The sequence below is a fragment of the Mesoplodon bidens genome (assembly GCF_964165515.1).
Source record: "Mesoplodon bidens genome assembly, chromosome: 8".
Classification (NCBI taxonomy): domain Eukaryota; kingdom Metazoa; phylum Chordata; class Mammalia; order Artiodactyla; family Ziphiidae; genus Mesoplodon; species Mesoplodon bidens.
This window is the reverse complement of record NC_138165.1, coordinates 80,485,018-80,509,871: the sequence shown is the minus strand read 5'-3', so window position 1 is coordinate 80,509,871 and position 24,854 is coordinate 80,485,018. Positions and strand designations below refer to the sequence as shown.

Sequence of the window (24,854 nt, the reverse complement as noted above, 5' to 3'; positions counted from 1 at the left end):
AAGTAACAACTGACAGTATTATAGATCCTGCTACCTAACACAAATTCATTTTCTAACTGTGAAAAAAGAACATACTAAAGTTATTTCACGCTAGAAATGTCTACAAAGAAAGAAATTTGAATTTGAGGCAATATTCATAAAAGTATACAGAAAAAGACTCAAGAAGAACAGACTTTATTTTTAACAAAAGTTCTATTTTCTTGTGAGGCAGCAACAAGTGTTCAGGTATAGGGAATACGTAAGTACACGGTAACAATAGTTATCACCATTGGAAATGCTGTGTTTTGGGAGAATTTTGTTAGAAAAACGAAACTTTAAAAATTGCATTTTAAAAAGATTTACACAACTTCAACAGAGATGAAAAATAAAGACTTTTAAAAAACATAAATTATATTCTTCAACAGGATTGTATAGACAAAATATTGTTCAGGGCTGCCCTGCTTATCATTAACTTAGGCAGAGTAAAACTTAAACCTTAAAGTGCGAAGTTAAGTGTTTTAGCTTTCTTAATGCAAATTCAGCACGTCCACTGGTCTGGTCTTGAGACATTGAAATTCTAAGCATTAAGGAATGAATCTTTAGAATAGTAAATTCAGTAGTGGCAATTTTTCTTTTATTTCCTTTAACAAAAGAAAACTCTGACAACTCACTCTTAATCTCGGACATACAGAAAACTATAAATTCTATTTTTTTAATACCTTCTTCCAGTAAAAGCCAACCATTAAAAAGAAAGAAAGAAAAAAAAAAAAAAGGCTTCCTTGTTGCCAGTTATTCCACAGTTAACAATAGCACCTTCTAAAACTCTGATTTGGCTTGTCACAAATATAAGAAATATTTTAAACAAAATGAAGACTCTAGTTAAAAAATAATTTTGGCATCCATGCTCACCATATTAATCAAAGAAGCAAAACAGGTATTTTAAAAACATAATTGCTCACAAAAGCCATGACAAGTAATACAGACTTAGTCATGATCAGAAACAGTAAAATCATGTTATCACTGCAAGGAAAAAACCGTTTAAGAGTAAAAATAACTTAACACTGACAAAGTTTATAACCAGAGAATAGCTTTCTTTTGCTGAAATATACAAGCCACCTATTTCTTTCTTTTACCGCAATGGAAGTAAATTTATTTAAATTTTTTTTTAAATTTAAATTATATTCCCATTGAAGCTATTCTAATTTATTTACCTTCTGTACAGTTTTCTACAGAATAACAAGATAGTTATGGAATGTAATTTTAGAAAACAATATTATGCATTCTATTAAGAGTAGACCCATTAAAAAAAAAAAGTCAACCACCTGTGAACCAAGTTTCCATAAAAGCCGAGTAGACTATGGCCAATATTTTTTCAAGACTGCATAAAGCTCAGATACTTAAAAATTAGCCCTTTGGCACTGGCAATTAAGAGTTTTTTTACAACTTGTACCTTCCCCCCCTCCTCAAATCTCAGGCTCTATTTCTCCCAAACATGAGGCCTATGTTTAGTTGCCATATAATTCATTTACCTGCAAATTCACATTCTCCTTACAACCAAACATTAAAAGTTCCACCTCTAAGACTGTAAATAATACTATCTTAAACTTGTTCTCCCATTCTGATTGTAAATTACTTTAAGGATATATGAAACTCTACAGAAAGATGTGAGTTAGATAAACATGCACAACAGAGTAAGAAGAAAAACTGTTTACAAAGTGGCATTCTAGTTGTGAAACACCCTTGTGACATGTACAGATGGAGAGGGAAGTAAGTGTAAGGCAAGGAAAAGAACATAGATTTAACAGAATTCAGGTAATCCAAAAACTGATTTTGGATTTTTTTGAAACCTTATTTTTTAACTTCCTACCATGGATACCAACTCACCCGATTTCAGCTTTACCTTTCTTTTGTACTTCTGACAGAGCAGTTCTCAGTGGTGAAATGGTAAATAAAGTTACAGGCAAAGAATCAAGGTTCTCAAAGAACCTACTGACCAGAACATTTAGACTTTGAACAACTTAGCTTTTCCTGATTTAGAAGTCACAATGTACTAATTTCAGGAAAATAGTTTTGGACAGAAGGGGTACCAAAATTCATCGATGCCACCAACTGATACCTGACAGACTTAGTCAAATGTTTGAGTTTATCTAATTTGCCTAAATACATCTGTTTTCAACTTAACAGGGCAAAATTTTTAATTACATAGATGTTTTAAAGGTACATGAGTATAAGAAGTCCTTTCAGAAGATTTATTGCTACCACTAGCTTTTCTTTGATGGGATATATCTGGACTTACTGACATATTAACCTTCTAAACTATATCCCTTTTACAAGTATTTGTTTTCTCCCTATAATATGTATAGGAACATTAAATTATTGCATCATAAGGTAGTTTATGAAGATCTTAGAAGGATGCTTGCTCTCAAGACTGTTTGCTATAACTTTTTAAAAAGAGCTGCTCCTCAGTTTCACTACCACGTACCCAGACACAAAATACTGCTGTCATGTGATACTAGCAGTGATTGTATTAGGATGAGCCTAAATCCAAAACCATGTGGATTCTTCAAAGGTTCCTGTTCTTTATGCTCCAAAGCTCTCCTTGCCTGTTTTCCCCACCATGTGGAATGCTGGAGGGAAAACTAGCAAAACCTACAGGCAACATATCTCAGTGCCAACCACCAGAAAGGAAACGTCAATCGCAAGATTCTGTGACTAAGGATTGCTATTCAACGGATTACACTCCTGGCAAACTACTAACCCTGACCAAATCCACAAGACAACAACATCACAAAAGCAGAGGAGGAAATCCATGCACAGCCATTTTAGGATCTCGTGGGGCTATGATACAGTGACGGTTAAAGGTAGAACGACACCTGTGGGAAAGAAAGACCGTGTGATAAATATTGAGCAGAAAACCCAAGGGGCTCCTTACTCCTAGGCTAGCAGTCGACACTGGGTAGTTAGTTTCCTTTTGGCTCACTGACTTTTAAACCAAGTTCCAATGATGCGTGAGAACATATTAAAGCACTTGTCTCCAGATTATAATTTTTATGACCACATGGTGAAATGTGTACAGGAGTAGTGAGGAAAAGAGCAGTTTTACAAGTATTTCACCCAAAGCACAAACTTCTGACATCAAAAAACATAAATCACATAATGTACTAATATTGCTTTTTTATCTCTTTTATATATACTTGTTCAATGCATTTACCTACCAATTCTTGTTTGGGAGAAGAACACAATCATGAGAGTAAGATTGCTAGGAAAATGTCAACAATCCCTTTGGTCCCAAAGCTGAAAACAGCTGAGAAAAGCACACATCTAGAAAGGGAAACAAGAAACAGAGGCCAAAGAATCGTCTGAACATCCTGTTTGCTATGTTTTCAGAAAACGTAACATTGGTATTATAAAATAGTCATTTTCATATAAAAGATGGTTCTTGCAGCATCATTCACGTCTCCCTTCAAGAATCATGTTTGCAGGGATCAGTTTTTTATGTTTTTTCAAAGAAGTCTAATTTGAAAGCAAAAAACAATGTGATATCAGCCCTCCAAAAGGAAAGAATGAGACCTTCTTCTTTCAACCGGTGCTTTAAGAAAAAGCAGGCTAAGCACTGAGGGCTGGCCTTCAGGAGTGAGCACAGCCATCAGAGGGGCTGCTTTCTTCCAGAAGCTGCACTGCGACACGTCAGCGTGGAAACGCTGGAGCACGACACAGCCAACTGGGAGCGCACGATGCCATCGCTGCCAAGGGATCGAGGAGATTCTCAGTTGACCAGAACAGTGGCCTCACAGCACTGGGGCCTATCCTTCAGCTTCCTCAATGGGTTCTGGTGGTGGGAGGAGAGAGGCTGGTGGCGGGACTGTACTCGTTCCTCGAGAGACTCGGTCTTGCTCTGTGTTTGTAGACAGGGAGGCCACAGCGATAGGCTGCAGAAGAGTGGTTGTCATGCCAGTGGTGACTGTCAGACTGTGGCCAGAGCCCTTGAGGGTAAGATCTGGTGTGGGGAGGAGTGGCTTAAGGATGCTGACGAGGCAGAAAGCAGAGCCGCTTTTAGGAATGAAATTCACCTTGTTTTTGTCAGGGCAGTAAAAGGCCGGGATTTCGTGAAGTTGTTTCGGCCTAGACATAGAATAAACAACCCAATACTTTTAAGTCACAGAACATCAGAAGTTCTTTTCTTTAAAAAAAAAAAAAAAAAAAAAAGTAATAACTTACAGACACAAAAAAGGAAAACAAAACTCAAGCTATGTCCAAAGCTTCAAATGCTACTGACCAAGGACACATGATTCAAGTTATTTATCTCAGAATGCTGGAAGGACACCAGATTTTGTTGCTGCTCTCAGTTCCCTGGTGAGCCCCGGGCACCACATAGGATGCTCAGACATCTAAGTGAAGATCTAAGATAGCCAATTTGAATAAAGAATTTCCTAAAGCAAAAGATATTCTAGCTGTTTAAAGACAAAAATATGTTCCACTATGATTTTTCCAAAGTCTGCACTATTTTGAAGGGAAAAGGCAAGGAAATTAATGACATACATTGTCTATCTTTTACTGAGTTCCACCACTGCGTGACTAAACTTCGGTGGGCATGAGTTCTCCAAGTGCACTTAAAAATCTCTTTGAAACTATTCTCTGAGTTAATAGCCATGACGGTTTTCTGAATAACGTAACATAAATGTAAAATCAAAATAAAACTAATGACAGTCCTCTGTTCTGAAAGTTTTTATTGAAGCCAAATCCTTCCCTGTCCCTAGTTGCTCCTGCAAATTAACCCAGAGTTGCAAAAGGATACGAGTGTTTATGGTATTCCCTGAAAATATAAAAAATTAAATTGTTAAAGTAACATGGAAGTGACAAAATTAAAAAGAAATTCAAGTGGAAGAACCTAAATAAATCAAGATTCAGGTGGGAAAAGGTAATACAATATGACAAAGTATGATTCTCATCTCTCCTAATGAAATGAAAAAAAAAAAATCCAAATGTGCCAAGTCTGCACTAGATTCTGGAGACCCAAAGATGAAATGATCTACAAGGAGAAAAACATGTAGTTCTTGGGAAGAGGGAGGTACTGGAGACAGACTGTATTTCAATATCATTAGTCTCCTTTATAATCTTTAATTTGTTTTTAAAACATTATTCAGAGAAGCTATGAATTACTTCAAAGGATCCATAAGCTTTACTGGACTGCCAGAGGTGTCCATAGCACAAAAAAGCTTGAGAACTCCCGCTAGCGGGACTGACAGATGTGATAAAAATGGTTTGTAAAAGGTTTAGAGGTAGAACAAGGGAGTGGATAACCTGCGGCACAGAGAAAGAGGGGGAGTTTGGTAGGAAGGTAGCTTCTAGAGGAAGTAACATCTGAACTGGGTTTTAAAGAATGAATAAACAACAGACCTGGGGAGTAGGTGCAAAAAATAAAAAAGTTCCAAGTACAACATTTTTGGGTGGGCATATTTTGCTTTGGGTGGGTATATTTTATTGATTAATAATGAATACTACCCATGGATAGCTTTGGCAAGTATAATAATTTAAGAAGAAAAAAATTACATTGTTGGGGGCTTCCCTGGTGGCGCAGTGGTTGAGAGTCTGCCTGCTGATGCAGGGGACACGGGTTCGTGCCCCGGTCCGGGAAGATCCCACATGCCACAGAGCGGCTGGGCCCGTGAGCCATGGCCGCTGAGCCTGCGCATCTGGAGCCTGTGCTCCGCAACGAGAGAGGCCACAACAGTGAGAGGCCCGCATACAGAAAAAAAAAAAAAAAAAATTACATTGTTTAAATTTGTTTTTCTTGTGTATTGCTCTTTCTTGGATACAATGGAAACTTAATACTTGAGTACATCTAGGGCCACATGTGTATTTGGATATATTATGATAAGAAGAGCACACACCCCTCTGTTTTTACTGACAGCATGGATTTCAATTCCTTAAAGAAGATAGGAAGTTGAGATTATGTTTCTTTTTTTTTTTTTGCGGTACGCGGGCCTCTCACTATTGTGGCCTCTCCCGTTGCGGAGCACAGGCTCTAGACGCGCAGGCTCAGCGGCCATGGCTCACGGGCCCAGCCACTCCGCGGCACGTGGGATCTTCCCCGACCAGGGCACAAACCCATGTCCCCTGCATCGGCAGGCAGACTCCCAACCACTGCACCACCAGGGAAGCCCCATGTTTCTTTTTTTTTTTTAATAAATTTATTTGTTCATTTATTTATTTTTGGCTGTGTTGGGTCTGTTGCTGAGCACGGGCTTCTCACTGTGGTGGCTTCTGTTGCAGAGCACAGGCTCTAGGTGCGCAGGCTTCAGTAGTTGTGGCACATGGGCTCAGTAGTTGTGGTTCGTGGGCTCTAGAGCGCCGGCTCAGTAGTTGTGGTGCACAGGCTTAGCTGCTCCACGGCACATAGGATCTTCCTGGACCAGGGCTCGAATCCGTGTCCCCTGCACTGGCAGGGGGATTCTTAACCACTGTGCCACCAGGGAAGTCCGAGATTATGTTTCTATAATTAAATAATGCTTGTATTTTCTTTTGAAGAATTATTAAAGATAGCTTTCATTCTTTTTTTTTTTTTTTTTTTTTTTTTTGCGGTATGCGGGCCTCTCACTGTTGTGGCCTCTCCCGTTGCGGAGCACAGGCTCCGGATGCGCAGGCCCAGCGGCCATGGCTCACGGGCCCAGCCGCTCCGCGGCATATGGGATCCTCCCAGACCGGGGCACGAACCCGTATCCCCTGCATCAGCAGGCGGACTCTCAACCACTGCGCCACCAGGGAGGCCTGCTTTCATTCTTATATTAGGAAAAAAGGGCTAATCAATTTTTATACCCTCCTCCAAATGAGGCCTAGATTTTTAATTAATTTATTCATTGTTTGAGGTTATCTTATTAAAAAGATAAAATTGTCTTAAAAATCACTTAAGACACATGGCTGCTAATGGATCTTGAAGATGAAACCACACATTTCTGAGATACAAACTTCTGACTTGGACATATTTTAATGACAGAATCTAAAATCAGTTTAACTTCCTTTCTGCTTTCATGAAAACAGACTTATGACAGATCTCACGCAAAATAACGTAAACAATAACAACTTGTCTAACTGGCACCCAGATCAAGAAACAGAACACTAACAGTAAAAAAAAAAAAAAAAAAAAGCATCACCACCCCACCTCCAGTCATGACCCCAACCCACCAAAAGGAATCATTTTTCACTCCATTTAACTTCGAGGAGCAGATTCCCCAAGAAACTCGTTACCCACCCCTGGGGTGTATGACCAGTATTATACTTATGCTACTAGAAGCTGCAGGTACTAATACTACTTCAAAGTTTTCTTCAATTTAAGAACCATACATATCAAAAAACCAATACACACACACACACAGAAACCCTCAGAACTAGTTTAAATATTTTACTTTTTCCTTAAGAAGTTATTCCAAAAGGACTGTATCTCAAAATAAACATAATTGCTTGCTAGCTGACTTTCTGAGAAACAGATGGTCAGTATGGATAATTATTATAGGTATTTTCATACTGATGTGAGGAATTCTTTGGTATTTTTTTTAAAGGCTTATGTATTTTCTTTTTAAATTCAGGAATAAATTAGTAGCTAAGAAATGGTGATTCCAAATTACTTATAATGGGAGGGAGGGAAAGAAAGGAAGAAAAGAAGGGGTTATGTCATATATTTTTTAAAAATCTCTATACTGAAAAGAGGCCAAAATATCTAGGAATCTAAGGTAACTAAGGTCAAGGAGTTCATTAATTGGGATCAGGAAACAGCATATGTGACTTCATTAAAAAGGACTTGCTGGGACTTCCCTGGTGGTCCAGTGGTAAAGAATCCACCTTCCAATGCAGGGGACGTGGGTTCAATCCCTGATCAGGGAACTAAGATTCCCACATGCCGTGGGGCAACTAAGCCCACGTGCCTCAAACTACTGAGCCCGCGTGCTCTGGAGCCCCCACACCACAACTAGAAACAAGCCCTCACGCCACAAGGAAAGATCCCGCATGCCACAATGAATATCCTGCATGCCACAACTAAGACCCGATGCAGCCAAAAATAAATAAAATAAATAAATAAATAAATAAAAGACTATACCTCTGGTGCCATATTAGCTATAAAAAAAAAAAAAGACTTGCTAAGTGCAACTGGCATGGCTATGGTCTGTGCTGTATCAAAAAAAAAAAAAAAAAAAAGAAATGCAAAATCTGGTCTTGCCCTTTCTGGTCCCAAATCCAACTACCTGTTTTCTTTCAGGTAAATAAACATACATTTCTAAAAACCAGAGATCAACCTCTCACTGACTCCAACCCCTGGTTCAGGTCAGAGTTATTATCTTTAAACCAAAATTAAGACTTGGAGAGAAAAGTATACTTTAAAGAATGATTAAGATAAAATTTAAAAATTAGGACCAGGGGCTTCCCTGGTGGCTCAGTGGTTGAGAGTCCGCCTGCCGATGCAGGGGACACGGGTTCGTGCCCCGGTCCGGGAAGATCCCACATATCGTGGAGCGGCTGGGCCCGTGAGCCATGGCCGCTGAGCCTGCGCTCCGCAACGGGAGAGGCCACAACAGTGAGAGGCCCACGTACAGAGAAAAAAAAAAAAAATTAGGACCAATAATCTACCCTTGCTTTAATGCTAGTGCATCCAGTTTTGCTCTAATTATGACATAACTCGGGCAAAAAGAAACGAATTTTTTAGACTTTGAGTAACTTGTTTTATTGATAGAAGATTAAAATTACTTCTAAGAAATCCACTATTGGGTTACCGCTGTTAATTTCTTTTTGGAATATAATTAAGATATTTAAAAATGAATAGATTTCCATGTGCTACACATCCTTTATATCAGGAAAATTTATAATAAACTATGAGCATTTAAAAAAGACTAGGTTTACCTTCTAATAACAGATGGATGTGCCATAAAACATTTTATATGTCAGGGTTTACCTTTCGTTTCTTTGATCTATCTATCCATCCACACACACACCCCGTCCTTTCTTCCTTCCCTTTAGAAATAAATAATATAGTTGTATGTATATAGCTCAGTTACTGAGAAATTTTCCAAATGTAACAGTCTAAGGCAGATACCATAGGACACCAACCCACACAACCAATATTCACTCAAAGTCATTTACACAGAAATTCAAACTGCTTTTTAAGTCCATCAGCCATTTCTCTGCACTTATGCACATCTGAATTACCAATAAGTCAATCAAAGATTTCAACTCCATAAGGTTCCATGTGGACCATTTGATTTTTACTTAAAAGAATGACTCCATTTCTTAAGAACTCTCATGAAAAGGTCTAAGCCAGCATTTTCAAGTCAAGCATAAAAATCCTATGAGGTTTGTTAAAGATGCATAATCTAGGTCCTACCTACGTCCATATTTTTACTCATTAGGCCTGGGATGGGACCTGGGAATCTGCAGTTTTAACTAATAACCCAGATGATTATGACGCAGGGAGTCTATGAAGCACACGTGGAGAAATACTGCTTAAACTCTCTGGCACCAGTCAAGTTTCTAGACTTACATGGTGAAAAAAATAAGCAGTTGCTAAAATGGAGTTTTCAATTACTGTCACAAAAGCAGATAGGAGACTGACAGCTGGGATCTCCTAGTAGAGGAGGTGAAGGGATTAAAAAACAATGCTCTTTGTGTGGCAAAATTATTCAGAATTTAGATTAAAGGAAGCACTGACAGAAGGGGCACAGAGAGGAACAAAAGGATGCCATATTTCAGAATGATTCTAAGATGTTCATGATGGAAGAAAAAGATACATTATGTGATTCAGACAAGGCTGGACAATCTCCACATTGTAGTTTTGGTTTCATAGTGAGAAAAAGCCAGAGGATGGCTTTTAGACTTGCAGCGATAGTGAGATTGGAAGGTGAGGTTTATATATGTACCATCATCCTCTCCTCAAATAATGTTCATCAGCTAATTTGCTCAGTTCATAACATACCTGCAACCCTGTAGCCACCACTTCCAAAGCAAGGGGCCACAGCTACTGAAAACACAAAGTTGCAATACTTGCTAAGCAGACTCTGAGTCTAAAACTATGAGTACCTGACTAGAGTACTAGCCAACAGAAATATATGAGCACAGAAGATCGCATACCAAGGGTACCAGACGCCGTTTAAAATTCTGCTTCTTCCGTGATCTTCATCACAGGAACATGTTTCTGCAAAGTAATAGGATTCTCTTCCCCACGTTGGCAGGAAAATATTTTTTTTAATTGTTTAGAGAACTGGAGACTATAAGTAGTTAAAAACTGGAGGGAATTTGATCCTTGAAAGAAGGAAACCCACCCTGCGGTGAGATCCGTGGTCTACCTTGAATAAATACAATGCTAAGTTCAATGTGTGGAGCTGACTGTTTACAGGTTCAAAACTAACCACGGGTGAAACGTTGGGGACAACTGAGGAAATGTGAATAACAACTGGGTATCAGTTCATATTAAGCATAACTGTAATTTTCTTTGGGATGACAATGGTATTGTGGTTATGTAGGAGTGGTTATTTTTACTGTGGTTACTTTTAGGAAATGAATATTAAGCTGTATTTGAGGTTAAATGTCATGTCTGCAACTTACTTTCAAACAGTTCAGCAAAAACTAAGCAAAATGATAACTATAGGATCTAGTGGTGGATCTGTGGGTGGTCACTGTACTGTTCTTCAGCCTATTTGAAAATTCTCATAATAGAAGTTTTGGTGGGGGAGGGATGGTGGGGGATACTTACGAGCATTCCTCAAAGACTTTGACCCTCTCACAGCCCTCAGGAGGTTCCCTTTTGAACATGTAACTGTTGTTAGGTTTTGGTGAGGTTGCGTATTTGGGCAAAGGAGAGTTGTTCCCATTATCTGCAAGAAACGACATGCTGGATTACTGAGAAACACTAGCACATACGTGCAGAGTCATACTGTATTGGATTGTTCTTGGCCTCCCCCTACACCAAGAACAACTTGAGGGTAAGGAATAGTGCTTCATTCATCCACATCACCCCACTATCTAACACAATTCCTGGTAAAGATGAGATAATGTTTGTTAAATAAATGCATAAGCAAGTAAGAGATTTTTATTTTTCTTCTACTTACCATCACCACAGCCTAGGTAGGTTATTATTTAACCTACCATCACTTACTCCTCAGCACTGAACACTGATCTATGTTGCTGCCGTATTTCTATTCTGTACACAGCATACTGGGCTCAAATGCCACTTCCATTCTTCCCAGGACAAGTAGCTGAAATGTTCTTCACTGGCTGCGTATCATTCACTCTTGGTCTGCCCCTCAGAATCTCTCTATTTGATTTCTCTGCGCCTCTGGTCAGAGCCTCTGCTGCAGGTAGTCAGATCCACATGCACACTATATGCCGAAGACTTTCTTTTGCCTACAAACTTCTCTATACCTAAGAGGTCCTTCTCCATACATCTTCCCAAACCTCCTTCAAAGTCTGGCTCAAAGTTTTTGAAATCTTTCTAAATTAACCCTACCAAAGGGGACACTTCTTGACTCTGGTATTCCTGTCCAGTGCTGATGTCCTCAGTTTCTATTATATTAACTTGAAATTCTAGACATGTTCCCTGAGTGTCCTAAATGTAGAGTCCGACTGTGCCAACTAAACTACAATTCCTTGCTGGCAGTAGCACTGTAGCCCTTTCTCATAAAAGAAATCAGAGGAGCTAACCAGTCGCTAGTCTCCTAAAGTCAAATACAGCAGGACACAAAACTTATGGAGTTCCTATATGTTATTGAAGTAAAAGTAGAAAGTATGGGAAATCAAGGGACAGATTATAATAGCCATGGTTTAGTTTGCGAGGAGAGGGGTACATCTGATTGAGTGCTAAGTACCAGGGGCTGCATTCACTATCCTTTTTTTTTTTTTTGTGGTACGCGGGCCTCTCACTGTTGTGGCCTCTCCCGTTGTGGAGCACAGGCTCTGGACATGCAGGTTCAGTGGCCATGGCTCATAGGCCTAGCTGCTCCGCGGCATGTGGGATCTTCCCGGACCGGGGCACGAACCCGTGTCCCCTGCATCAGCAGGCGGACTCTCAACCACTGCGCCACCAGGGAAGCCCTCACTATCCCTTTTAATCTTCACAATAAGTATCAGAAGTAATTATGCCGACTCCTGACAAAGAAACACATGGCCCAATCAAAGGATTTAGTTCAGTGGGTGTCAAACTTCCGTGCACGTGAATCACCTGGGGGCACCAAAAACGCCTAGTGCCTGTGTCCTGTCCCCAGGGGTTGTGATTTAATTGGTCTGGGGTGTTGGTCTGGAATAGCCATGTTTTATTTAACCTAAAAGATGACAAAAAAGGGTCCAAATAATAAAATTTTACAACTGCCCACTCTCTGAAGTGACTTCTTCAGAAAATCTCATGTCCTCTGTACTTGCTACAGTCTAAGTACTTTAGGTGACTGGCAGTAATGACCAGTTGTCATTGGACATGGAACATTTCAGGACATTCAACACATTGCAAGTAGAAAGTTCTAAATGAATGACTACTAATCTGAGCTGTAGAATGTATTTAATAATAAATATCTTATTATTGCTCTCAAGTTCATGTAATAATAACTAGGATTAGGCTAAAAAAACACTGCCCTGATACAGAGAGATGAAAGGCCCTATTTGTTTTAAAAGGTAAGAATATTATTAGTAACTAATATGCAAAGTGCTATGTCTCCAATTATTTTCTGAGTCGGGCAAGTGGTTTAATACTATAAGTAGCCCACCACCACCACCTTTTACTCCAGGCTTGCCTGGAATACTCATCTTGCATTGATATAAGTCAGCTTAATTCTTGTTAGAAATATCACAGGGCTTCCCTGGTGGCGCAGTGGTTGAGAGTCCACCTGCCGATGCAGGGGACATGGGTTCGTGCCCCAGTCTGGGAAGATCCCACATGCCGTGGAGCAGCTGGGCCCGTGAGCCATGGCCGCTGAGCCTGCATGTCCGGAGCCTGTGCTCCGCAACGGGAGAGGCACAACAGTGAGAGGCCCGCGTACCGCAAAAAAAAAAAAAAAAAAAAAAAAAAAAGAAATATCACTAATACAGATCCTAAAACACACTACTGTAACTTGAAGGTTTCACATTCAATTAAAAAGTAGTAAGATTGTAAAAACATGACAACTAAGGTGATAGAGAACAAATGCTTATCAGGACAAATGTTTATCTCATTTATACCAAAAACAATGTCTCTCACTAATAAGGAGCTTGTATTAGTAAGTGCAAAAAAGGAAAAAAAAAGGTACAAACAAAAGCCCATAAACCTACCCAACTAGACCATCACCTGAGCACCACAGTAAACCTACTGTTTTGTACTTCAATTTTTTTAAATCTATGTTTTGAACACATCTCAAAGTAATTATCTTAGTAGCCCTAAGTGTGTGTGCTCTGCTAGAAAATGAACAGAATACATGATACAACAGGTGGTATTCACTTATCATCCGGTAGCAAACTCCTCTTGCACTGTACCTTTATCCCTGGGATCAACAAGCAGGTCATCAGCCGAACACGGGCTCTCCTCGCTCCCCTCGTTGGAGATAGTGAGGAAGGACGTGGGGGACACAGACTGGGAGCGGCTGCTGCTGTTGCTCCCCCGCTCTGCCCCGCCGGGGGTCTGCGTGTCGATGCTGCGCGTGCTGCTGCTTCTCTGCACAAGGGGCGGAGGTGCACGATGGCCGTCTGGAATATCTTGTGGCTGTTACAAAATTTTAAAAACGTAAGTATTTTCGTCATTGACTTTGCATATAACCTATGCACATCCTCCTGTATACTTTAAATCATCTCTAGGTTTCTTATATACCCTAATACAATGCAAATGCTATGTAAATAGTTGCTGGTGTGTGGCAAGTTCAAGTTTTGGATTTTGGAACTTCTTGGAATTTTTTTTTTTTTTAATTTTTTGGCCGTGCCGCATGGCCCGTGGGATTTTACTTCCCCGACCAGGGATTGAACCTGCGCCCCTTGCAGTGGAAGCACGGAGTCTTAACCACTAGACCACCAGGGAAGTCCCTGTCATTGATTTTGAAATGCACCTAACGTCACCCTTCCCCTGTTGTTCCAGAAGACTCAAAAGTCAGAAACCCTCTCATCAGGCCTCGCGAGAAAGAAGCCTCTGTGTTGCTCTGTGGGGACACCCCTGTCTCATCTATCCCCCGCTGGACAGTGAGCGGCAGAACAGAGCCTCTGTATTCTCAGGGTCTGGCACATGAGTGGTCAGTGCTTGCTGAAGAACGAACTGCACTGAATTACTTATCATGTGCTATTATTTTTAAAATTATAAAAAACAGGCCACTGTAAAAGAGGAGAAATCTAGGTGTAACTCTAGGTTCCACGTTAGAAGAAAAGGTTATCCACTGTGTGAACTAGTCATACTTGATGACAGGCCCTGCTGCTTTCTCCCCCTGCCCACTTCCTCCAAGAACAGGGTTTTCAAAGAAACCTTCCTAAGTGAGAGAAAGCTTAATCACAGCAGTGCAAATTATACAGGGAAATCAAGGAGAACACTCAGAGGGAAGCTTGTGTGACTCACTCAGCAGGGAAACCAGCTCCCTGTATACCTTTGGTACATTTACCTTTATTACATCAAAGAAAGTTTCCCCGTCATTCAGTGGAGGAGGGAAGGAGGAGAGGGTGTGGGCAGTTGCGTTTTCTCTAAGCTAAACCAACCTGTAAGCTTAAGGGAGAGAATCTTAGGCGTCAATAAAACACTACTTTAAACTCCCCAATTCCTCTTTCACTGAAGAATGAAAGCTTAAATATACTGTGACATGGTTTTAAATATAAACAGGAAATTTTATCACTGTCTTATATATGAACCACTGTTATGCGTGTCATAGTTAATAGAATACACGTTCTTATGTGTATTATAGGTAAGCAGAACTGTGCTTCGATGATACAGTCAACCAAACAGTAACTAACATAAGCAAGAGGTAGATTCATACTTTAGAAAGTATTCCATGTCATATCCCTCCCTCCCCAACAAACTCATAAGCTAAACTTCTGTTAAACAGAGTTATAGCCAATAAGACACCTATCACCTGTCTAGGGTTTTTAAATACAGAAAAACAAAAAATCGTTTCTGTTCAAGGATCCAAATTTAAGTCACATCAGTTGCTTCTATGAGATGCAAAGAAATGAGAAATTTTCATTCACTTGCGAAGGTCAAAGTTTTTCAAAAGAGAAAATTTTCATTCTCAACAAGGAAGAAACCCATGTAAGTACGGAAACCAAAACTGTGAATTTTCTTAATAATTAGAAAAGTTAATGTATAAGAATGATTTTAAGATACAAGAGTACTTACTATAAGTTGTTCTTCTTTTTCCCCAGTCTCTTTAATTATTATTTCAATCTCCTGATTCAATCCTTCCACACTATTCCGGAACCGGGAGCCTGTTGATTTGGTGATGGGAATTACTGGAATAAGTGCACTCTTTGGAACAGGAGCCTTAAGAAAAAGTGGTGGAGGCGGGAGAAGATACACTTAATACTACCTTTAAGTTCTCTAGATGGAAGCATACTTCCATTTGACATGGTTAACTCTAAAATAAATCAAAATAAAATTTATAGGCCTCACAAAAACTGTGAATAACCAAACCTGCTCCTTGGTATACATGAAATATAATTTAAAGCCAAAACCCCAGACAATCAAGGGAGAGTTTCAGAAGTTTATTCACATCTATGAGGGACTATAAAGGGTATAGAGATAAAGGAAAATACTAAAAGAAAGTTAACCTCAGATATTCTTTTATAACAGAATTAAGGTTTCAGAACATAACTTTAAAGTCCTCTAGTGCCATAATTATATATATTCCAGGAAATAAACAACAAAGAGTAATTTATCAAAAAAAAAAGAAAAAATATTTTGATGGAAAAATAAAATCACTTCCAAAGTCCATACACAGTAGCAAGATTACAGAATAACTTCCCTGTGAAATTTATTTGTACTGTCATTGTAATGATATTAATATGTTTTGTTCCAAAGCCTATCTCTAATTTTTTTTTAAAAAAACTTCCCACTGGCACAGTATTACTTTTGAAAAGAAATATCTGATTATATTACAGGATGTCACTTGGTTTCCTGACAAGTACTCAAAATAAAATATGAAACAAGAATTGCGAGGTATCTGCCAAAGTTCATAGCAACAATGTGCCAGAAGATCATCTTGTATTGTCCTGCTGTCTGGTAAAGAAATGTGATTAATCCATCCTTCATTTAGGGAGGTTTCTTTGGAAAACCTCTCTCTCAGAGAAAGTGGAGGCAAGGAAACAAAGGTAGTAACAGGGCCTCTAATCAGTTACCACTAGTTTCATTTGATAACCTTGATGTCTGACACAGAACTTAATGTTAAACCTGTATTTCTCCTTTTTTATTCCTGCACACCTTTATAATTAAAAAAAAAAAAAAAGAGAGAGAGAGAGAGAGAAAAGCACAACACAACAATCCTGGGAAACCAAAGCAAGACATTTGTGAGAAAAAAAGTCAAAGGGAAATCAAAGGGAAAGCTTCAATCTGGAGTGCTGAGGCAGCACTTCATTGCTTAGTTATGTTGGGCCCCGAGTCTCACCTTCCTCACGTGTAGTATGAGAACACAGCACTCCACCTCAGAGAGTCGTTCTGAGAATGAAACGAGAGGACACGGGTGCAGTGCCCGGCCCAGAATGGATGGATCCTCAGTAAACAACAGCTACAATTTTTATTTTGTGTTTTTCCTATTATGTATTTGTGTTTTCCCTATTTTATTCTTGTCTTTCCACAAATTTTTTCAAGTACCATTTATTTTCTTCTACATATGGAATCTTCTAACTTTCCCGCTTTTCAATCCTTCTGTTCCCCAGTCTTCTCCCCATACCCTCAAGCTTCTCATATTACTTATTTCCTTTTCACTTCCAGCTCTTCTTTCTGTCCCATCTTCTAGTCTCAATATCCACTAGCAAAGGAAGGAATATGACAAATCTTAAGTTTAGATATTCTATAGGTGTTTTATAGAGAAAATTTATATAATTAAATTTTTTTCAAGTCCACATCTTTGAGTCATTCCCTACATGGTAGATCTTTGGGGCACTGATATACCATTTCCAAAATCGTTTGTTGAGGAAATCTTTGCCATGTCAATATGTCTATTCTCTTGGCCTACTTCCTTTTCTCTGAAAACTTGTCCTGGTTAGACGCCTTCAGATTCCATGAGTGGTAACAACTCTCCACCCAACTTGGCAGGTGGCTAAAGCACAACAGCATTACAGATCAAGTACTGGTTGGAAAATAAAACCTGAACTCAATGACACTCAATACTTAACAAAATTTAAATTTCACATAACCTTGTGTCAGCTAAACTATAAATTCCAAGTAACAAAGAATGGCCTATAAGAACAATGAGATTTTTAAAAGGTGAATGGGAGAATTATTTTGAAAATTTACAAACAGAAAATCATGGGAGTAAAACTTGATTAAAACTATTCATATAGGTCTTCAAAGGTTTAGCTCTCATATTTCTTTTGATTCCCTCTTTCTTCAAATAAAAACATAAATACTGCCTATATGGGAAAAGAATCTGAAAAAAAAAAAGAGTGGATATATGTATACGTATAACTGATTCACTTGCTGTACACCTGAAACTAACACAACAGTATAAATCAACTATACTCCAATAAAAATTTTTTAAAAACCAAAACACAAATACTATGCTCAGGGGAAAAAAAACAACTAATTTCTCAGCATTTTCTGTTCTACCTATTGGAACAAAGTCTCATCTATCCCAAATATTTCACAAAAGTGGAGTTAAAGAACACTCTTCCTTTATCTCTGAAAGTTTATCCGACCAAAAGCCAATATATGCATATGCAACACACACACACATTTATATTTCACACACAAAAAAAGACTATTCTTCCAAAATGTCTAGAGTAAAAAGCTATACTTGGGTGAAGGAATCGCAGGTGATATATTTTTCTTTTATTTTTCTACAACCAACCTTAGAGGAGAAACTATGTTTTACTCATCTCCTTATTGCCACTGCCTAACAGAATCTAGAACAGATGTGATGCTTATTCGACAAGGCTGGTGATATGAATTGAATATCTGTATCCCCCTAAAATTCACATATTGAAGCCCTAACCCCCAATGTGGCTATATTTGGAGATGGGGGCTGTAAGGAAGTAATTAAGGTTAAATGAGGTCATAAGAATGGGGCCCTGATCCAACAGAATTGGTGTCCTTGTAAGAAAAGACACAGGAGAGCTCACTCACTTGTGCTCTCCTTCCTCTCCCCCTCCACACACATGCACCAAGGAAAGGCCATCTAAGCACATGAGAGGGCAGCCATCTGCAGCCCAAGGGGACATCTCACACCAGACACTAACCCTGCTGGCACCTTGATCTTGGACTTCCAGTCTCCAGAGCCATGAGAAAATTAATTTCTGTTGTTTAAGCCACTCAAGCTTATGGTATTTCACTATGGTAGCCCAAGCTGACTGATACACTCACCCCTAGTTTTATTCTTCATCTTTAGTTTCCAACAGTCTAAAGAGACTACTTAAACATAATCCTGAGATACAGTAGCTTGAGAGAACTTGAATATGGCCATAAAAATTTTATTTTGAGACACTAGTTTTAAATGGCATTGTTTTCTTTATTGCAAAAGTAATAAGTATTCACTGAGGAAAGAAAAATAAATGGGATTGTTACTAATTTGATAAATATCCTTCTATCTAGCCCTTTTCTTCTGTGCATAGACACTTTTAACCAGAAATAGATTGTAACTTGTGCTTTGTAACTTATTTTTTTACTTCCTGTTTCCCTAATTTTACTCCCCAATTCCCTAATTCCTATTTCTTTCTATGCTTTAAAACTCTTATTTACCGAATCATTTTTATAGCTGCATAGTATTTCATTGTATAAGTGTATGAAGAAGTCAGTGTCCTGTTATTGGCCAAATAGTTTCCAATTTTTCACTATTCAAAAAAAATACTGGCAATTCCCTGGTGGTCCAGTCGTTAGGACTCTGCACTTTCACTGCCGATGGCTTGGGTTCAATCCCTGGTCAGGGAACCAAGATTTCGCAAGCCACGCGGCCCAGCCAAAAATAAAAAAAAGAAAACAAAAAAAAAATGCTGCCATAAACATCCTCTTAGATGAGCATTTGCACACATATGTAAATACTTCCTTAGGATACAATCCTGGAAGGACAAATGGCTCAAAATGCAAGAAAGATTTTCAGGATTTTGATTGATATTGCCAAACTGAACAGCAAAATATTTTTACTCCTTACAATATCTGCACCTCCATGTTCATTACCGCATTTATAATATTTACAATAACTACGACATGGAAACAACCTATGTGTCTGCTGATGAATGAATGGATAAAGAAAATGTGGTACACACATAAACGATGAAATATTATTCAGCCATAAAAGAAATCCTGCCATTTGCGACAACATGGATGGACCTTGAGAGCATTATGCTAAGTGAGATAAGTCAGACAGACAAATACTGTATGTTCTCACTTATATGAGGAATCTAAAAGAAAAACACAAACTCAAAAAATAAATTAAAAATTTTTTTAAATAAAAATAAAAGTAAACCAAACTCATAGAAACAGAAGTAGATTTGGTGGTTGCCAGGGGCAGATGGGTGGAGGAAATGGGTAAAGACAGTTAAGAATACAAACTTCCAATTACAAGATGAATATGTTCTGGGGATCTAATGTACAGCATGGTGACTATAGTTAACAACACAGTATTATAAACTTGGAAGTTGCTAAGAGAGTAGATCTTAAAAGTTCTCACCAGAAAAGAAAAAACAGGTAACTACATGAGGTGATGGGTGTCTTAACTAATCTTACTGTGGTAATAATTTCACAATATATACATATACCAAGTCATCACATTGTATACCTTAAATACACAGTGTTATATGTCGATTATATTTCTATAAAGCTGGAGAAAAAGGAAAAGAATGACACACGATTTCTTCAAAATTGTTTTTTAAAAAAACTTTTGCCCTATGAATGACACTGTCAAAAGAATGAAATACTATTTCAGACTGGGGAAAAATATTTGTAACTCACATAGTCAACAAAGGACTTGTATTCAGACTATATAAAGATATCTCAAAACTCAGTAATAAGAAAACAAACAGCCTGATTTAAAAATGGGCAAAATATTTGAACGTACACTTCACCAAACATGATATACAGATGGCAAATAACCATATGAAAATATGTTGACTAGGGTAATGCAAATTAATATCAAGATGCAATGTCACTACACATCTATTTGAATGGCTAAAATAAAAAATACTGACAATACCAAGTGCTTATGAGAAAGCAGAGCAAATGAGATTCTCATACACTGCTGCTGGGAATGCACAATGGTACAACCATTCTGGAAAAGTTTTACAGTTTCTATTAAGTTCAAGATACAATTACTATATGAACAAGCAATCCCATTCCTAAGCATTTTCCCTAGAAAAATGAAAATTTATGTTTATGCAAAATTCTACAAGGGAATGATTATAGCAATTTTCTTCATAATCTCCAAAAACTCCTCAGCAATAAAAGGGAACAAACTATTGATATACACAACTTGGATAATCACAAAGGCACTATTGCTGAGTAAAAGAAGACAGTCTCAAAAGACTGCATACTGTACGATTCCATTCACAGGACATTCTCAAAAAGATTTAACACTAGAGTGATGGAGAACAAATCAGTGATTACAGAGGTTAAGGAGGAGTGTGTGTGTGTGCGTGTATAAAGGGATAGCATGAGGAAATTTGGGGGGAGTGGTGGTGATGGAACTATTCTCACACAATATCCTGTGTCACAGTATCCTGACTGTGGTGGATGGTTACATGAATCTATACATGTATTAAAATTCATGTAGCTGTATGACAACCCCGCAAAAAAGTCAATTTTACTATATGATAATTGACAAACAAAAGGAAAAGTTACTAGCTAACAGAATCATTCTGAATCATGTTCTTTCTGTCTAATATTGTCTCCTTAGGTCTTTGCCTAGAGAGAGCTATATGCTGAAATGGATGAAAGGTGGGAAGAATATCTTTTAAAAAGCAGTCCACAAATGACTTAGGGACCCCTCAAAAGTTAGGTATGTCCCTTTTAGGTGAGGTCAACTGAGTATTGACCAGCCCTGTCAGCTGCCTTTCAGACATCCTATTCTTCAATCCTTCCATCTTAGTGCTACAAAGCCAGTAACTTCCCTTGCTTCCCGAAAGCCTCATCAGCAATCCAGCACTGGTTCACCCTGTGACAGAACTGTGATAAGGACAGGACAGGAAGAGGAAGGCAAACAGCAAAGGCCACTACTCCATTCCATTCTTGTAATAACTTGTATTCTCCACCCTCTGCCCTACTCTCATTCCAAGGTCTTCACTTTCCTACTTTTAACTTCAGTGAAATAATGCCTGAGAGTCACTGAAACTGGTTATTTCTCATCAGTCTTTTATATCACTAAGACCTGTCACTAACACCTTGAAGGAAAAAAAATTTTTTTAACCTATTCTCACCCTCTTGTTTCCTTAGCAACAGAAGTAAAATCCCAAAGTACAATCTAACAAAAGGCTTAAAAAAAAAATCCTCTCCAATTAGATATGTACTTGCTGCAGGGATAAGAGTGGGAGAGTAAAGCTAAGAATATGTTTTGGTTCATGATGGGGTCAAGGAGGGAAAGAAACCTTTCTTAAGGTAGTGGCAATAGAAAATAGAAAACAGTGAGGTGACAGGAAACTGATTTGGACTAAAGCACCTAGGGGTTAAAAGAAACCCACAGCTCACTAATCTGCAGTGGAGGGCACATTAGAACATTTCTGTCAGGCAGCCATCCTTCCTGTGCCTGGACTCTTCCTGTGTCAGGAAACAATGAGGAGACAGGGAACTGGTACAGACTAAGAAAGATCTCAGGAGTTATTAGTATATATACTAGAAATAGAACTTTTACTTTATTTTTTATACTGAGTGAAAGGTGCTCAATTCTAAACTTTTCTAAAATTTTCTCTCCCAAATGTCACAAAACAACATAAATAATGGCTTGCTCTGGATGCCATTTTCAGGCTGCACTTGGTTTGTAACTGTTAAGTTATAGAAATGAGGAAGGAGAAGACTAGAAGGGGAAGATGACCTGTCAAGGTTTCCGCAAAATGTTGACCATCCTGGATTTTAGAATGATAAAGATCTGTTAGCAAGCTTGCTAAGAACAGAAAGCTTAAGTTTCCTGGGTGTCATGTTGAGAAATGCACATAAGAGGAACCCACCAGTATAGTAACTAACTGTACATCTTGTTACTGCCTTTCCAGGCAGCTACAGAAGTCATAACCTACTCAATTGTTAAGAAGTTTTTCTCAAACGTAATCTAAATAGCAGCAAGTATTTATCAACAGTTTAATCTATTCAAGGCAAAAGAAAGGAAGGAAGGAAAAGGAAGAAAGAAAGAAAATGGCCACTTCCCTAAGGTCAACACACCATTTTAGATAAATGAAGCAAAGGTTCAACTGTAATTTATTTAACTAGCAAATAGCTACATGATTAGAAGAAAAAAAATCTACCCAAGCTGCCCGGGGAAAGATTTTCTTCATTAAGCATAATGTTATTGTTCCAGCAATAAAAGATAATAATAGGCCTTTGATTTTACTCCTTACATAAACTATATTCTAAAATATCTAAAAATAACAAAAATGATTAACTTTAACTTTTATGCTTCATTTCAAGCGCTCTTAAGGAATTTTATGTGTGTGTATATAATTTATTTTTCCCATATCCACACAGCTTTCTGTAATAAAATCTACATTTCTAAATATAAATCAGTATATGCAAATATAAGTGGGTTATCATATTTACTGAGAGGTCATCCTTAGACAGCTCTGAAAGATTAAAAATCCTTCAGTGTACTAAAGGCAAAATCTACCTCTCCTAAGATCTATCCTTTGGAAACAACAAGGATCTCCTGTTTTCTCAATTTTTGATTCTTTCTCCTCAAATCAGAATGTTTTCCACTCAATTAAGATTTCAATTAGGTGAATCACTGTTTTACAGTTTTTTTTCTACTTACATTCTCCATATATCTATATACATTACAGCTTAAAGATCAAATTCTGCATCAAAGCTGAGAAGTAACCAACAAAGAAAGAACCCCAAGAGAAGGGTTGGCTAATCCTGAATCTTCATTCGAGGTCAATCTACATTATAACTTAAGTATCTGTTTCAAAGTGTGGGGATAAGACTGTGGTGTGACACAGAGAGTCAGGAAAGATGGGAAGAACACCTACTGAAGCAGTAGCTGAGCAGGAAAAAGAAATATACAGTTAAATTTTCAAAGGAAGAAAAATGTGCCTTGATAGGCAAGTAGGATGGAAAAAGGCCTGTTCAGCAATTCAACAGAGATCTATGAGAGAAATATGAGCCAGAAACCCTAATATAACAACAGGGAGGTCAAAACTGATATTTAGAATGGTTTTAAAAAAATTAGAAAGCACTGGAAAAAAAGCTTTCCTATCTTAAGGGCTTTTGTAGAGAGCCTCCATGTGGCCTTGATCCCTCCTGTCCTGTCAGCATTACTTTATTTCTGTCCTCCAGCAATCACTGTCCTGTCATCTGATATCCCCCTCTTAGCTCTTCTAAGCTACAACTAGACTCTATAATAAAGGTCACAGCTGAAGCACCTACTCTTGATTTCTAAGTAGCAAAACCTTAAAACTTTTAAGAACAGCAATCATGTCCTGGACTGGCATACAAAGATTTTATTGCAGAGCAGCAATTTTCTCTTTAAAGGGCAACGCCCCTCTCACTCCTCAGATGAAAACAGGTTTTTATCCCTTTCTACCTCACTATCCCTTTGCTCTCAAACCCTCCTAAGCGACTACAAAACTACGGTGTCCCAGCCCAGATAAAGAAATAAGAAAATCCTATGGGAGGGCTTTTATGCTTGAGGCTATAACAACCAGAAACACCTGCATGATTTTTAAATTCTCACTCCTAAATTAGTTTATGCAACTGTGAAGATGCTGCATCTCCCACTTCTCTGTTACTAATATTTGACTCTAATCATCAATCAAACAATCCTGAAATGTATTAGTTACATCTTCTAATGAGAATATTTCTTGAAATACTCCTAAAAAATATGATACCGTAAGTATCCGAGGGCTCTGTCAATTTTGGAAACCACTGACATGTGAAAAGATTCTCTCTCCTAAAAAACTTGGCAGCATTTATTCTTCATAACAAATAGTTCCCCACCCCCCAAATTTCCAGGGAAAGAACCACTCAAAAAGGTATGTGAGAATTCTTTTCTAACTGCAAAAATCCATTGTAGGCCAAGAAAAAGATCTTTTGTTAACCAGTGGTTATAGACTATGAGCTATCAGCAGAGCAATACTGTCCTTGATCATTAAGGGATACTAAAGGAATTTCCCAATAATCTCCAAACAAAAAAAAACTCCAAACCAAAAAAATGTAATAACTTGGAAAGGCTATGAAGAGAAAAGTTAAAGAGCCCCCCAAATATTCAAACTTCTTAACCAAATAATGGAAAATCTACCCCTAGGAAAGTATAAATATATAAAAAGCTTTAAGCACACAGGAACTGGACCCAACTAAATAGCCAAAATTAGGGAAATGCTCTACAGAATCTGAAACATTAAAAATGTTCCTGAAGCATCTGTAATAACAAACATTTTTCCACATTAAGTAAAATTTTTTAAATATATAAAGTCTAACATATGGTAGGATCTCAACAAGGAATGAGAAAGGAAAAAGAAGAAAAAATGTAAGGAATAGCTGTCTTTAAAGCGTGAGACTCTGCATGATTTTTTTCCTATTTGATTTTTTAAAAAATGACAGCTTGATTGAGACAATCTTT

The 24,854-nt window shown here is 38.1% G+C and overlaps 1 protein-coding gene across 2 annotated transcripts in view; it reads right to left on the bottom strand.

The window, feature by feature from the left end:
- Positions 1–204: 204 nt before the first annotated feature.
- FAM117B (family with sequence similarity 117 member B) overlaps positions 205–24,854 on the bottom strand; it is an 84,831-nt gene continuing 60,181 nt past the window's right edge. Inside the window, exons 5-9 of one of the 2 annotated variants that reach the window (XR_014016567.1) lie at positions 15,287–15,430; positions 13,456–13,681; positions 10,715–10,835; positions 3,195–4,101; positions 205–2,852 (exon numbers count right to left, since the gene is read on the bottom strand). Coding sequence is in view for 1 of the 2 variants with exons in the window: in XM_081243279.1 (XP_081099405.1) it covers positions 3,783–4,101; positions 10,715–10,835; positions 13,456–13,681; positions 15,287–15,430 (810 nt within the window). In the remaining variant the exon portion in view is untranslated. Of the gene's footprint in view, positions 4,102–10,714; positions 10,836–13,455; positions 13,682–15,286; positions 15,431–24,854 lie in introns of both variants that reach the window. The other variant, XM_081243279.1, reaches the window with a different exon arrangement.